Here is a 13,617-nt window from a genome sequence, read left to right as displayed (position 1 = left end):
AGCTTTGCGGGTTTCCACGGAAACTCCTCTCCTTCGCCTCCCCGAAGGCTCCACCCTCTCACCGCCGAGAGCAAATGACGGACGGGGGTGGTTCCGGCGCAGGCGCACAGAGAGTCAGCCGTCTGGAGCACCGCCACGGGTTTTGGGCGGAGCTAGGGTGCGCAAGCGCCCTGCCCTCCAGCGCACGCGTCTCCCAGCATTCAGTGAGCGCGCGGGCGGCGGGCGCCTCGGTCTGGACATTTGCGATCGCTGAGTGGACGGAGGCTGCCGGCCGCTGCGCAGACACGGACCAGGTGGAGGCAGGGGCTGCCGGTGCACACCCGCCAGCTATGAAGCCCCCTGCAGGTACAGGCCGTCTCTTGGTGTGGCCCCGCTCGTCGGACCCGGGAGCCCCGTGCCGCTCCCCCGGGGTCGCCCCTGGGGCCTTAGAACGGAGCCAGTGACCCTCGAGTGACCTGGGCCCAGGCTGGGGATGGGGGTCGGCGAGCCTGGAACCCCGCCTCCTCGGTTGCCGAATGAATGATCCAGCTTTTTCAGCGCTTCACTCATTCGGCAAACTCCGTTACTTCTGAGGATTGGTCTGCCTTGAGGTGGACTCCAAGGGAGTTCCAGACTTAGTTACACAGCCGAACGTTCGACAGGCAAAAAGCAAGCGGGGGCGCCGGGGGGCGCTTTAGACAGTGATCGGTGCCAGGGCTGGTTGGTGCTTCTTTAGGGAGGGCGGTCTTGGAGGGCTTCTCGGAGGAGGTGGCATTTCATTCAGCCTGGACTTGGCGGGGAGAAGCAGCTGTCCCAGGTGGTGGGAACCGCGAGGGAGGTAAGCACACGAGTAAGACGTTTGGGGAGCAACAAGTCATTTTGGCTAGAGCACAGCTGCAGGTCCCTTTTATGTGAAGCGCAATGGGGTGCCACAGAAGCGTTTTCCTTGAGGGGAGCAATGTCACCTGTATACCAACGGTGTTTTAGGAAGTCGCCCAGGATGTTGAGTAGGGCCTGCTCAAATTTTATCTTGCCCAACCTATCCTCCCCCAGTTCTCTCTGCGGCCTATTGCAATGATGATGATAATTGTATTAATGATGATAATCATAATTACGGTTATTCAGGCCTCAGGAAGGCAGGAATGTAGTCTGCGTTCTTTGGTTCAGGATTGTTAGATCAGAGACCTGGCACGTAGGTGACAGTGAATGTTTACAAACATGCCTGCTCAAAGTTTTCAAACCCTAGCTCCACCAAAAGATTTTCCTGACAATTGCAGCTCATCAGATCTCCCGCCTTTCCTGAGCTCCTGGAGCCCTCCTTTACCGCCAACTCGAATACAGACTCACAGTCCCTCTTCTGCAGTTCTTGAAATCCAAATTGTTCTGCAAAGATTTTCCCCAAGTTTGAAGCAGCCATTTGACCAGAAAAATCTAATCTCTATTGATTTAAGGGACTTCTTTTTTTTCTCAGCTGGGGTGATTGTGTCTTCCTGTGGGACTCATGTCTGGGGATAGCTGTGGTCATCATGACTGGGGGTACTCCTGGCATCGCATGGATGGGGACCAGGGGTGCTGCTCAACATTCCACAGTGCCCAGGAGGGCCCCACACAGAGAATGATCCAGCCACAAGTGTTGATAATACTGTAAAAAAAAAAGCTACCCAGAGACACCAAACACAGGCTTGAGCCAGCAGCTTCCTGCAAAGACACCCCCACCCTAATGTTTTGAAAAGCAGGGAGTTCAGGACCACGTGGCCTTGTACCACTCCTGCCTCCCAGAAGGGGGAATGAAGCACTGGTAGACGTTTCCTGGAGCAGCCCCTTCTGTTTGCTTGTTAGGTGTCCGACACCCAGCTGGAGGGAAAGCACAGGCTTTATTCATTAACTCAGGTAGCTTGAGACAGGTATAGCCATTGCTAACCTACAGATGCTATAGGAACACCATCAGGGGCCTCTCTGAGAAAGGGATGTGAAAAGGAAGACTGACATGGTAGGGTTCTGGGCAGAGGGGACAACTCTAGGAAGGCTCAGGAAACTTCTTGAAGAAAGCCTATGTGGCCGGGCACAGAGAAATTGGCCAAACCAGCTGGCCAAACCTGCCATGCTGGACCCAGTAGAGTCTGGACCAAGTAGAGCAGGGGTCAGTGAACCTGTCTGTGTAGGGCCGAGTGGTTTAGACTTGGCAGGCAGGCCACACAACTTCTTGGTCACAACAGAATCACCTTTAGCTCAGGGGCTAAACAGAAACAGTTGGGACAGTGTTTGGCAACCGCAGGTGTAGACTCTGATAAAGGGTTCGAACTTTAATCCTGAGTGGAGCCCTGAAAAGGGGACAGGACCTGACCACAGGGCATGCAGATTTCCAAAGATGAGGTGAGTGCCATCTGCTAGTTCATGGCATGGAAGCAGAAGTAGGCTGCCGGACTTTGAACCATCCCTATCGCTTGCTGGCTGTGGGATCAGGCGATCTCAGAGTTCCCATCTATGACATGGGGCGACCTAGGGTGCGGAGGACAGAACTGTCTTGGAACCCACTGAGGGCAAGTACACCGCAGGACACCACCCAAAGGTTTTTAAGTGACAGCTGTCGGTAGAGACCAGACTCCTCTCATCCAGAAAACTCTTGAGGGGCGGGGAGGGCTGGGGAAGTCTTGATTGTCAGGGCCTCCCCCTCTTTTAGAAAAGTAACACAGTACACATGTCACGTGTCACATTCAGGGAACTCCGGGTGCCACCCTGCAGGCAGGTGTTCTTTCAGTGAAATGCAGGTATATGCTCAGCACTGATGACTTTGGGGGCTGACCCTGGGGGAGCTGTCCTGAGCACTTTGGGGTGTTGAGCAGCATGCCTGACCCCAATGATGCCGTGGTATCACTCCCTGATTGTGACAACCACAGTGTCCCCTGGGGGCAGGATCCCCTTATGCTTGAGGACCGATTGCGCTGAGCATCCACACACAGCCCTGGGATCTTCCCCCGCCCTGTTACCCTGACCCTGATTGCGGGCTTGACACAGACCTGCTGGGTATGGGATCTGTCTCCTGGGTCCAGCCTGCACAGGGGATGCCCTGGACGTGGCGGCGCCGTGCTCGACCGTGAACCACCTCCGGTGGGACCTGAGTGCCCAGCAGATCGCGGAGCTTACCACCGATCTCATCGAGCAGACCAAGCGCGTGTATGACCGCGTGGGCGCCCAGGAGCCCCAGGATGTGTCCTACGAGAACACGCTCAAGGCACTGGCTGATGTGGAGGTGTCCTACACAGGTGAGCCATGCCCAGACCTGGCAATGCCACCTCCTTCCCGGGGACCCACTGGAATGAGGCACTGGCTGGGAAAGGCTCCTGGTGGACCCTGGTCAGCGAGAGGCAGCCAGGCCTAGCTGGCTTGCACTATCCCCTGGGGCTGCGTCATCTGAGGGCCCAGAATGGGTATCATCAGACCAGCTCACCTACCAGCCTTGAAACTGGAGCCCCAGGGATAGTTTGTTTCTTCCGAGCAGCTGAACTTGGTCCCCTTTGGTTTTCTGCCCCCTGCCACCCCCTTGTGCTCTGGGTAACCTGATGCCCTGGGGCACCCTTCTCGTCACTCTGGAGTTCCTTCCCTCCTCTCATCCGTGGGTGTCTGTCCTCCAACTTTGTGTGGTCAGACAGATCCCCGGTCCACCTCCCAAGCCCCCTCTGCAGAGGCTGACGAGACAGACAACGCTGAGCCAGGGAAACCCCTGTCTTTGCATCTCTGGGAAAGCTGTTTCTCTGAGAACCGTCTAGAATCCCTGAACTCCGGCTGCAGGATCCTCACGTGTTCCTGATGCTGCATGACCCTGGGTGTGCCGGGCCCGGCTGCACGCTCAGACTCCAGAGGGGCCACCCCATGGGGGCCATGGTGCAGGCAGTGGATCAAGACCCCATAGGCCAGTTTTGCCCCCCAGTCACCTGCTGGGGTGGGACAGACCTCAGTCTCCCCTCTCATCTCCGGCAGGAGGCTGTGGAGGCTGGTTGGTGCAAATTCCCATCTGGGGCGTGACCCTACCAGACAAGATCTAGTCTCTCCACCCCCACTCATGTGGTCTTTCCATCTCCCCTCAGTAGACCAAATTAAATTATTTTTTTACTTTTTTTTTTTTTTTTGGCTGTGTCATGAGACATGTGGGATCTAGTTCCCAGACCAAGGATTGAACCTGTGCCCCCTGCACTGGGAGTTTGGAGTCTTAGCCACTGGACCACCCGGGAAGCCCCTCCCCCTGCTTTGCTGGGTGTTGGGCTCTCTGAGTACAGGCTGAGCCCTGCCTGGTGCCCCTTCCCGCGCCCCCTCGGCGCAACCAGCCGCCTGGACTAATCCCGCACTCTGCTGTTCTGTTGTCATGCTCAGTGCCACCACAGCATTCAAATCGCACATGCACAGAGGCCGCCTCTGTCCTTTTCATGGCTCGCTATCAGGCAGCTGGTGTCAGGGCCCCTTCAGACCCTGCTGTGTTTGGTCCAGTTAGCTGAGCAGGTCAGCACCTCTGGAGGTTCCACTGTGCAGCTGACCCACCAGCCCTGGGACGTTCTCAGTGGCCTGGGGCCATGGAAGCCACCAAACCATGATGGTACTTCAGGCCCCTTCCCCCCTGCAAAGTACACACTTTTGGAAAAACTGCTCTGTTGAAGGGGGCTTCCCTGGTGGTCTGATGGTTAGGACTCCACGCTTCCACTGCTGGGGGCGCAGATTCAATCCCTGGTTGGGCAACTAAGTTCATGTATACCACTCGGTGAGGCCAAAAAGAACTGTTGAGATACATTTCACATACCATGTAATCTTCCCACATAAAGCCTAGATTTCATTGGTTTTTAGTGTATTTAGCATATACAGCCACCACCAGTATCTAATTCTAGAACCTTCCATCACCCCGAAGAGGTCCCCCATCTCCATTAGCAGTCACTTCCTGATGATGTGAACCCACTCTTTGTGTCTGTGGACCTGGCTATTCTGGACATTTCCCATCAGTGGAATCACACTGTGTGTCCTTCTGTGTCTGCTTCTCTTGCTGAGCATCATATTCTCAGGGTCTGTCCATGTGGTAGCAAGTGTCAGGGCTTCTCTCCTTTTCATGTCTGAGTGATGCTCCCGTGTGCAGAGGCACATGTGTGTCCAGTCGTCTGCTGACAGATATCTGGGTTGTGTCCACTGTTGGTCACTACGGATCACACTGCTGTGATGGTGTGTGGACAGTTTTTTGGGTGGACAGTGTTCTGCTCCTCTCGGGTATCCACCTGGGTGTGGGGCTGTGGGTCACATGGTGACGCAGCGGAAGTGTGTGTTCTCACAGTCGCCACACACCCCCTATCTCACAGACATGGTGCGCCATGAAGTATAAAATTGTTGGTGCCCTGCAGCGTGGCCGTGGGCTGCTGGGGTGCCTTTCTGGCGCTGAGTCCCTTCAGCCTCTCCTGGTCTCATCCTGCTCCCTGTTCCCATCCTTCTCGGCTTGAGGTGTCCAGAGCTGAGTCCCGTCCCATCTGGACCATGAGTCCCTGAGGACAAGGTTAACCACACTCGTCTGTCACCCAGGGCTGCACCTGCCCATTTCCCTGCAGGGCCGTTCTCTCACCTGTCCTCTCTCCCCGTTTCAGTTCAGAGGAACATCCTTGACTTCCCCCAGCACGTCTCTCCCTCCAAGGACATCCGTACAGCCAGCACGGAGGCGGACAAGAAGCTGTCGGAGTTCGATGTGGAAATGAGCATGAGGCAGGATGTGTACCAGAGGATCGTCTGGCTGCAGGTGAGTGAGGGCCGGGCCAGAGTGTGGACCTCCCAGGTGGAGAGGTCCCACTACCAGGCTTCATGAGGTGGACAGAGCCCTGCAGGGGGCAGTGGGACTGTTTTACCACAACAGACAACGTTAGAGACGTGACAGAGACAAGCGGGAGGGAGGAGAGGCGTGCAATGCCTTCCCACGTGCACATGTCATTTCACGTCCCTGACCTTGCTGGGGTCACCTCACAGGTTCATCCCATCTCCCACGTGAGGTGAAGGGACCAGTGACAGGTGTGTGCATCTCCTGCCTCTCTGGCGGTGCCGGCCGGGCACTGCTGCCTGCGACGGGACTGCAGACGCTCCTTGCATGGCTGGTGGGTGGTTCTTAGAACCTGCCAGACATGTCCGCCTTGGGACCAGGGAGGCCCTGGGGTACTTTGTGCAGACTCGGGGGCGGGGGCCTCAGAAAGCACAGGCCATTTTTAACTGATGTGTTTATTGAGACCATTGTAGGTTCACATGTAGTTGTAAGAAACGATTCAGAAAGGTCCCGGTTGGGCTTTGCCCGGTTGTCCCTGAAGTCACATTTTGTGACAGGTCAATGTCACAGTAGGGTCCTAGCATTGACACAGCTGCCCCATCACCCATTGCCTTGGGGAGGCCCCTAGCAACTTTGGTTTGGGGCTGTCCCCAGTCACGCAAGGTCCTATGTGGACTTGAATATGGTTCCTTGGGTCAGTGCCTGGGCCTGCAGTGCTGAGTCCTGTGATAGCTGCTTTGTTAGGAAGTTTCGCTTTTCAGGAAACCTTCAAACTCCCCTCCAGCGCAACTGCACCGTCCTACATTCCTTCCAGTGATGACATCCTGCTTCTCCACAGCCTTGAAGGTATTCAGCACCGTCTCTATGGTTTTCTTGTTCCAGGAGAAGGTCCAGAAGGACTCGCTGAGACCTGAGGCATCAAGGTACCTGGAGCGACTGATCAAACTGGGCCGGAGGAATGGACTGCACCTGCCAGAGGAGACACAGGAAGTGAGAGCCTAGCCTGTGATGACCCTCACCCCCATGCCCAGGCCCGACCCCCATGCCCAGGCCCAGCCCCCACCCTGTCTCAGGGCTCAGGACCCAGGGCCCAGGGGAGCCGGCTCTTTCCTCAGCACCCCTCCTCCTTGTTCCTGAACCCAGGCTGGTCAGTTTCTGTTTCTGAAAACCAGATGGACTCTGAATGAACAGCTTAGGTCCCTTAAGATGGCCAAAGCTTAGATTCCCCAGGGCTCTGAGAGTGGTGGTCTCTATGGGGCACCCCTGCTTCCAAGTCCTTCACTGATCACTGGGAAGCAAGAACAGGGGGCCGGGGTCTAGGCTTCAGTTATCTGAGCTCAGCACAACCCCTGGGGGGGCCCCGAATCTAGAACCCCCACTCTTTCCATTCCCCTGGACTCTCACAACAGTCTTCTTCCATCAGAAAATCAAGAGCATCAAGAAGAAGCTGAGTCTCCTGTGCATCGACTTCAATAAGAACCTGAACGAGGACACAACCTTCCTGCCATTCACACGCGAGGAGCTGGGTGCGTGCAGGTGCACAGGGTGACAGGTGGAGGAGGGGAGCATTCCCTGGGAGGGCCTTCTTCACTGGAGGAGCCCAAGGTCCTGGATCCTTACTTGGTGAGGGCCGGGGTCTGTCTGCCAAGATTCTGCCCTACCCTGCTCTGTGAGGTACAATCCTTTAACCTCATGGTGCCCTCCCAGTCTGGCTGTGCATGGGGGCTTGAAGGCCTGGGGCCTGGGAGGCTTTCTCAGCTTCTACCTTCTTCCCCAGATGCCTTATTTTGAAAACTTGGTGCCTGTGGGAAAGTGGCAAGAATAGTACCAGGGAGACCCCATGTGCTTCCTGGGCCTAGCCTCCCTGTGTGTGTGCAGCTCCTGCGCCAGGGCCTCCAGACCCGTCACCAGGGATGGTGCCTCCTGTGTCCCCGGGTACTGGCCCTCTCGGGATGGGGTCCCCACCCATCCTGATTACTATCTTTATGTTTCTGGCCCCAGTCAGTTCAAGTTAAGCTTCACGTTCCGTTCTGACCTCTCCAGACGCCTTCCCTCTTGACAGACTTGCTTCCATTTTACCCACACTGACAATTTTGCAGAATCCAGGCAGGTGGGCAGCGGCTGTGAGCCCTGCCCGGGGGTCCGACGGCGCTGTCACACATGCTGTGATACTGCCTGGGCCTCTGGTCGGCAGGGACTCAGGGACACAGATGTGCTCTGTCCTGAGCAGGAGCTTCAGGTCCATCACGCTGACCTCTGCCGCCCTGACTTTTTGTCCCCAATGCTGTGTCCCCGGGCAGCAAGGCCCACGTGGCTCCCAAGGTTCTCAGGCCAAAGGGCCATCCCAGGCCTCTGGAATCCACCGTCCTATGGGGCTGCTTTTCTGCCCACTGTCCAGCCCAGGGCCCGGCTAGTTCAGCCTGGCCTCCTGGGCAGGAATGTGAACCCCCAGCACGTGGAACAGCCACTCAGAGCCCCAGCGACCAGTCTCACGGGGCTGGGATGGCAGCTGGACATGTGTGGCCGCCTGGCAGAGTTTCAGTCCCAGCTGAGCAGGAGCTATGCCGGGTCATTTCTCCGGGTTGCGAAAGGCTTTGGAGTGTCATTTTACAGGAACGTAGGTAGTGTGTTGTGTCTCTGTTTTCTTCCCACCCCAGCCTCTAAAGAGAGTCGTGTATACATGTATAAAACCCTGTCTTCTTTTCCTAAGTCCCCATCCTGGGGCTAAACTGACTTCTACTCGGCATCGCCTCTGTAGTGTCAGCTGTTTTACCCTCATGTCCAGTCATTTCTCCCAGGAATCCTGAAGGCTGCAGCTCCTCCCACTGTCACCGGCTCGTGTCCTGTCCCTGTCTTAGTGGGTGTCCTCCCGTATGTCAGAACTAGCCCCCCACAGCCCCGGCCATGTCCTCGCATCCACGGGCTTCCAGGCCCTGGTCTGTCCACTGGGGGTGTCCTTGCTGTCCTCACTTTCTTAGATGCTAATTGTCCCAGTTTGGCCCCTTCAAATGGACGTGTCCCTGTAGTTCTTGAAGCACCTCCTATTGGACGCGTGCTGGGCCGGGCTCGCTGTGTCCTCTCCCTGGCCTGGCCCCAGCAGGGTCGTTGGAACTGAGTCTGGCTGCCAGGGAGCTGTTGCTCCTGGGTCCCTCAGTCGCCCGGAGCTGGGAAACCCGCCTGGCAGGTTCCACCTCCTGCTCCGGCCTCTCACCCAGGAAGGACATGGGAGGAGGCAGCAGCCCATGCTGTCCCAGGGTGGCGCCTGTTCTGGGGTGCAGGGTAACCTGGGGTGACGGGACACAGCTCCACCTCCCCCTCCCTGAGGGCATCATGAGGGAACAGAGCTCTGAGGTGGGAGAGCCCTCAACATTGCTCCTCTGGGTGCAGACGCATGCAAAGGGCACAGGGAAGCCCAGTCTGGCATCGCATTCCTCATCTCCCATGCAGTGGGGGCTTCCACCCCTCCCACCTCAGCTGGGCGGCCTGCCAGTCCTCTCAGAGCCCACAATTTGGCCCCCACAGGAGGGCTCCCTGAAGACTTTCTAAATTCACTGGAGAAGACCGAGGATGAGAAACTGAAGGTCACGCTCAAGTACCCGCACTACTTTCCCCTCCTGAAGAAATGCCATGTGCCCGAGACCCGGAGGAAAGTGGAGGAGGCCTTCAACTGCCGTTGCAAGGAGGTAAGGAACTACCTCCACTGCTCAGTGCCCAGCAGGCCCAGTCTCGGGCTGCCGTCTCAGCGTCCCCGGGTCTGGCTCAGCCCCCAAGGGCTGTTGAGCCTGCCAATCCCAGGGCTGGTCTGGATGGGAGGGGTTGGCACTTCCCTCTCCTGGCCATGGACTTGACTGGGGCAGAGTCCTCGGTTAGGGCCTTGGTGCTGTGGAGACGGCACTGCTGGCCACCAGCTCCCGGCCCCTTATCTTCTGGATGTTCTCTGTCAGCTTCTGGGTGTAGTTAGGTTTCCTGTTCTGTTGTGAACAGGCCTGTTTCTCCTTGTAAATGAACCTGGTCGATGTCACTCTGTCTGTCCCACAAGCTAGGGAGGCTGAGTGAAGCCCTCAGGTGCTGGCAGAGCCCTGAGCCCAGGGAGGCCCCATGGGTTATAAAGACCATGTGTTATGAAAGGACCAAGTGCAGAGAAATCCAGGCAGTGAGGGTTGGGGAGGGGTCGTGGGGGCATTAGCCATGGCTGCCAGGAACCTGAGAGCCCTCCCACGGACACCTGGGTTGTGGCTCCAGCGCTACCGTCTACCTGTCCGTTTGTGGGCTTTAGGAGAACTGCGCCATTCTCAGGGAACTGGTGAGACTGCGGGCTCAGAAGTCCCGTCTGCTGGGGTTCAGCACGCATGCCGACTACGTGCTAGAGATGAACATGGCCAAGACCAGCCAGGTGGTGGCCACTTTCCTAGGTAACCCCACCCCCTTGTCCTAGGTGCCTGGGGGGAGGTGTGAGGGCTGGGGGCCACCTCAACTGGACGAGGTGCTGCCTGCAAGCCCCGCTCTGTCCACCCTCGGGGGTCCCATGTGGGGTGAGTGGTGGAGGCTGGGGGCGGCCCAGGGAGGTAGCTGAGCCTCACACACCCCCTATCGCCCACAGATGAGCTGGCACAGAAGCTGAAGCCACTCGGGGAGCAGGAGCGGGCGGTGATCCTGGAGCTGAAGAGGGTGGAGTGCGAGCAGCGTGGCCTGGCCTTCGATGGGTGCATCAACGCCTGGGACATGCGCTACTACATGAACCAGGTGGAGGAGACGCGCTACTGTGTGGACCAGAATCTACTCAAGGAGTACTTTCCCATGCAGGTGGTGACACGCGGGCTGCTGGGCATCTACCAGGAGCTCCTGGGCCTCAGCTTCCAGCTGGAGGAGGGCGCCGCCGTGTGGCACGAGGATGTGGCGCTGTATGCCGTGCGGGATGCGGCCTCGGGCAAGCTCATCGGCAAGTTCTACCTGGACCTCTACCCCCGGTGTGTGCATGGGGGACCTGTCAGCCAGGCTGGGCTGGGCTGGGCACTCGCTCCTCCCACCCTCAGCGGCCAAGACTGACCCCACGTCCCCTGTCCCCACCCAGGGAAGGCAAGTATGGGCACGCAGCCTGCTTTGGCCTGCAGCCAGGCTGCCTACGGAAGGATGGGAGCCGCCAGATCGCCATCGCCGCCATGGTGGCCAACTTCACCAAGCCCACACCCGATGCGCCCTCCCTGCTGCAGCACGATGAGGTGGAGACCTACTTCCACGAGTTCGGCCACGTGATGCACCAGCTCTGCTCCCAGGTGGGTGTGGGGGAGGGGAGGCCGGAGCGTGGTGGTCCACAGGCAGGTTGGTACCAGCTTCCGTCCCTGAACCCCACGCCCTGGATGTGTGAACGACAGCAAGGGATATCCTTGTGGCTCTGGAAGCTGGGAGCCCCGGGTAAAAGCATAAGCAGGGCCAGTTCCCTATGTGTTAAGTCCCAGGGACTTTCCTCATTGGGCCCCCAGATGAGCGTCCATCCCCGGGACCCGGCTGCACATGAGCTTGTGCTCGGCCCTCTTGCGGTCAGCCCTCAGCCTGAGAGCATGCTCACTCAAGCTGCCCCGGAGCGTGAGGAGACAGTTCAGAACAGCTCACCAAGCTGTGTGGCCATCCCAGTGCCCTGTTCTGGGAATTTTCCATCACCCCGAAAATGTCTCTCATGCACCTTAGCTATCACTACCCCCACCCCTCCCCCCCAGCCCTTGACAACCAAGAACACACTGTCTGTGTCTATGGATTGGCCTGTTCTGGACATTTCCCATCAGTGGAATCACACCCTGCGTGTCCTTCTGTGTCTGCTCCTCTCACTGAGTGTTGTGTTCTTAGGGTCCGTCCACGTGGTAACGAGTGTCAGGGCTTCTCTCCTTTTCATGGCTGAGCGATGCTTCCGGGTGTGGAGGGACCTCTTCTGCTGTATTTCTGAGCAGAATATTTTGACTTTGAACTTGTTAAATGTTTCTTCGCATGTTTTGCAAATTCTCTAACTCAAGACACAAAGAGTTTCTTCTAAATTTTTTTCCTGCGAGTTTAGTAGTTGAACTCTTCATTTTGGTGTTACTGTCTATGGTGTGAGGGTGGGGGTCTCCCAGTCCTCGCCCCCACCAGCTTTAGCCCCCTTCACACCCCTCCCCTTGTGCAGCTTCCTCGCAATCCACTCAGGGATGACTTGCTGTCCCTGGGCCGCTTCTCTGCCGATGACCCTCATGCCTCCCTCGCAGCCATCATGTCTTTCTCAGTATAGCTGATTCTCAGTGTTCGAGGCAGTTCTGTGCTATAAAGTTGCCGTGAACGTGGAGGGAGAGGTTACTGAGCCACCGCCCCTGCAGACAGTGCAGAGCCAGGCTCCCATGAGTCTTTGTCACCTCGTTTTCAGGACTGATCCTCACTCAAGCTTCATGTGCTCTGTGTTTCTATTTAACGACACCTGGTCTGATACCAGCTGTTGGTTCAGTCATGCCGAGCCCCTGGCTGGCAGGGCTGTGACCCTCACCTGGACAAAGCTCATCTGACACACACACTATCTCCATGAGCACCTCACCACCTTCTTGCACCCCAGACACTGGATAGCACTTCACCCTACACTGGGGGGCCCCTCTAGAACAGAGAAATCACCCCCAGAAACATAAGAATGCACACATGGGGTAGTCAATAAACTGAGAAGGATGCTGGTTTGCAGTTGGTGCTGGAACCCAAAGGTAGGGGTCCAGTGACCCGGGTGCCAGTGACATCTTCCTGCCTCCCTGGGTCCCAGGAAGAACATGCCAGGTCACCCAGCCCACCTGGCCTTGTGTCTGCCAGGCCTGGGTTCCAGCCATACTGCCATCAGGTACTATGTCTTCAGGAAGAATGTCAGATGCAGGAAAGAGGAGAAAGGAGCTCCTGCTATTGCTGGCCACCTAGATCCACTGCATCTAGGGCTCTGTGGGTGGGGAGGGACGCTGTGACCAGCTGGATGGCAGGCTCCTTGCCTCCTGTGTCCCGGGTTGGTCGGGTCGTCCTACAGTTCCCCCCTCCCCCACAGGCCGAGTTTGCCATGTTCAGCGGGACGCATGTGGAGCGGGACTTTGTGGAGGCACCGTCGCAGATGCTGGAGAACTGGGTGTGGGAGGCAGAGCCGCTGCTCCGGATGTCCCAGCACTACCGCACAGGCAGCGCCATCCCCCAGGAGCTGCTGGACAAGCTCATCAAGTCCCGCCAAGCCAATACAGGTGCAGCTGAGGGAGGAAGGAGCCGCTCAGACACCAAACACCCAGCACCCCACCTCCTTCCTCCCCTCCCCCCAGGGAAGTGGCCTGTACACACACCCAGCACCCCATCTCCCCACCCCCACCCCGCTCAGGTCTCTTCAACCTGCGCCAGATCGTCCTGGCTAAGGTGGACCAGGCCTTGCACACGCAGACAGCCGCAGACCCGGCCAAGGAGTACGCCCGCCTGTGCCAGGAGATCCTTGGGGTCCCCGCCACGCCAGGTAGCCATGCTCTAGCTGGGTGCCTTAGGGGTTGGGGTGGTGCCACTGCCCAGATGGGGAAGGTCATCTAGGAATGTATGAAGTGGGGACCATTTGACAGGCTTCGGCCAAGGCCCAGGAGGAGCCACTGATCTCTGGGCTCATCCCGCCACAGTCCTTGGGCCTGTCACTCCAGCTGTGGCGCATGGGGGCCACAGTGGGCTGGCAGCTCTGCACATGCTTTGTGAGAAGCCCAGGGGGTCAAGAAAGGGTTTGTACCCAGATGTATGAGTAGTGGAGGTTTGAACATGCGTGTGTTGGTGTATACTCACCGTTCACTCCTCTGTGGGCCTCTAAGACATCCTTCAGGGAGCATGGTAGCCAGCACGCTCCCCACTGT

At 57.7% G+C, this 13,617-nt stretch overlaps 1 protein-coding gene across 3 annotated transcripts in view; it reads left to right on the top strand.

Moving 5' to 3' along the window:
• Positions 1-202: 202 nt before the first annotated feature.
• The window catches only part of THOP1 (thimet oligopeptidase 1), a 19,414-nt gene continuing 5,999 nt past the window's right edge, over positions 203-13,617 (top strand). For 2 of the 3 annotated variants that reach the window (XR_014056598.1, XM_081499885.1), the window contains exons 1-11: positions 203-345; positions 3,030-3,242; positions 5,592-5,740; positions 6,638-6,745; positions 7,179-7,281; positions 9,278-9,438; positions 10,032-10,167; positions 10,356-10,722; positions 10,827-11,028; positions 12,792-12,978; positions 13,110-13,238. Coding sequence is in view for 2 of the 3 variants with exons in the window: in XM_081499885.1 (XP_081356011.1) it covers positions 330-345; positions 3,030-3,242; positions 5,592-5,740; positions 6,638-6,745; positions 7,179-7,281; positions 9,278-9,438; positions 10,032-10,167; positions 10,356-10,722; positions 10,827-11,028; positions 12,792-12,978; positions 13,110-13,238 (1,771 nt within the window). In the remaining variant the exon portion in view is untranslated. Of the gene's footprint in view, positions 346-3,029; positions 3,243-5,591; positions 5,741-6,637; positions 6,746-7,178; positions 7,282-9,277; positions 9,439-10,031; positions 10,168-10,355; positions 10,723-10,826; positions 11,079-12,685; positions 12,979-13,109; positions 13,239-13,617 lie in introns of all 3 variants that reach the window. The other variant, XM_081499884.1, reaches the window with a different exon arrangement.

This window comes from Giraffa tippelskirchi, chromosome 6, assembly GCF_054371585.1.
Source record: "Giraffa tippelskirchi isolate mGirTip1 chromosome 6, T2T-mGirTip1v1.2.pri, whole genome shotgun sequence".
NCBI lineage: Eukaryota > Metazoa > Chordata > Mammalia > Artiodactyla > Giraffidae > Giraffa > Giraffa tippelskirchi.
This window is presented reverse-complemented; position numbering and strand designations above follow the sequence as displayed.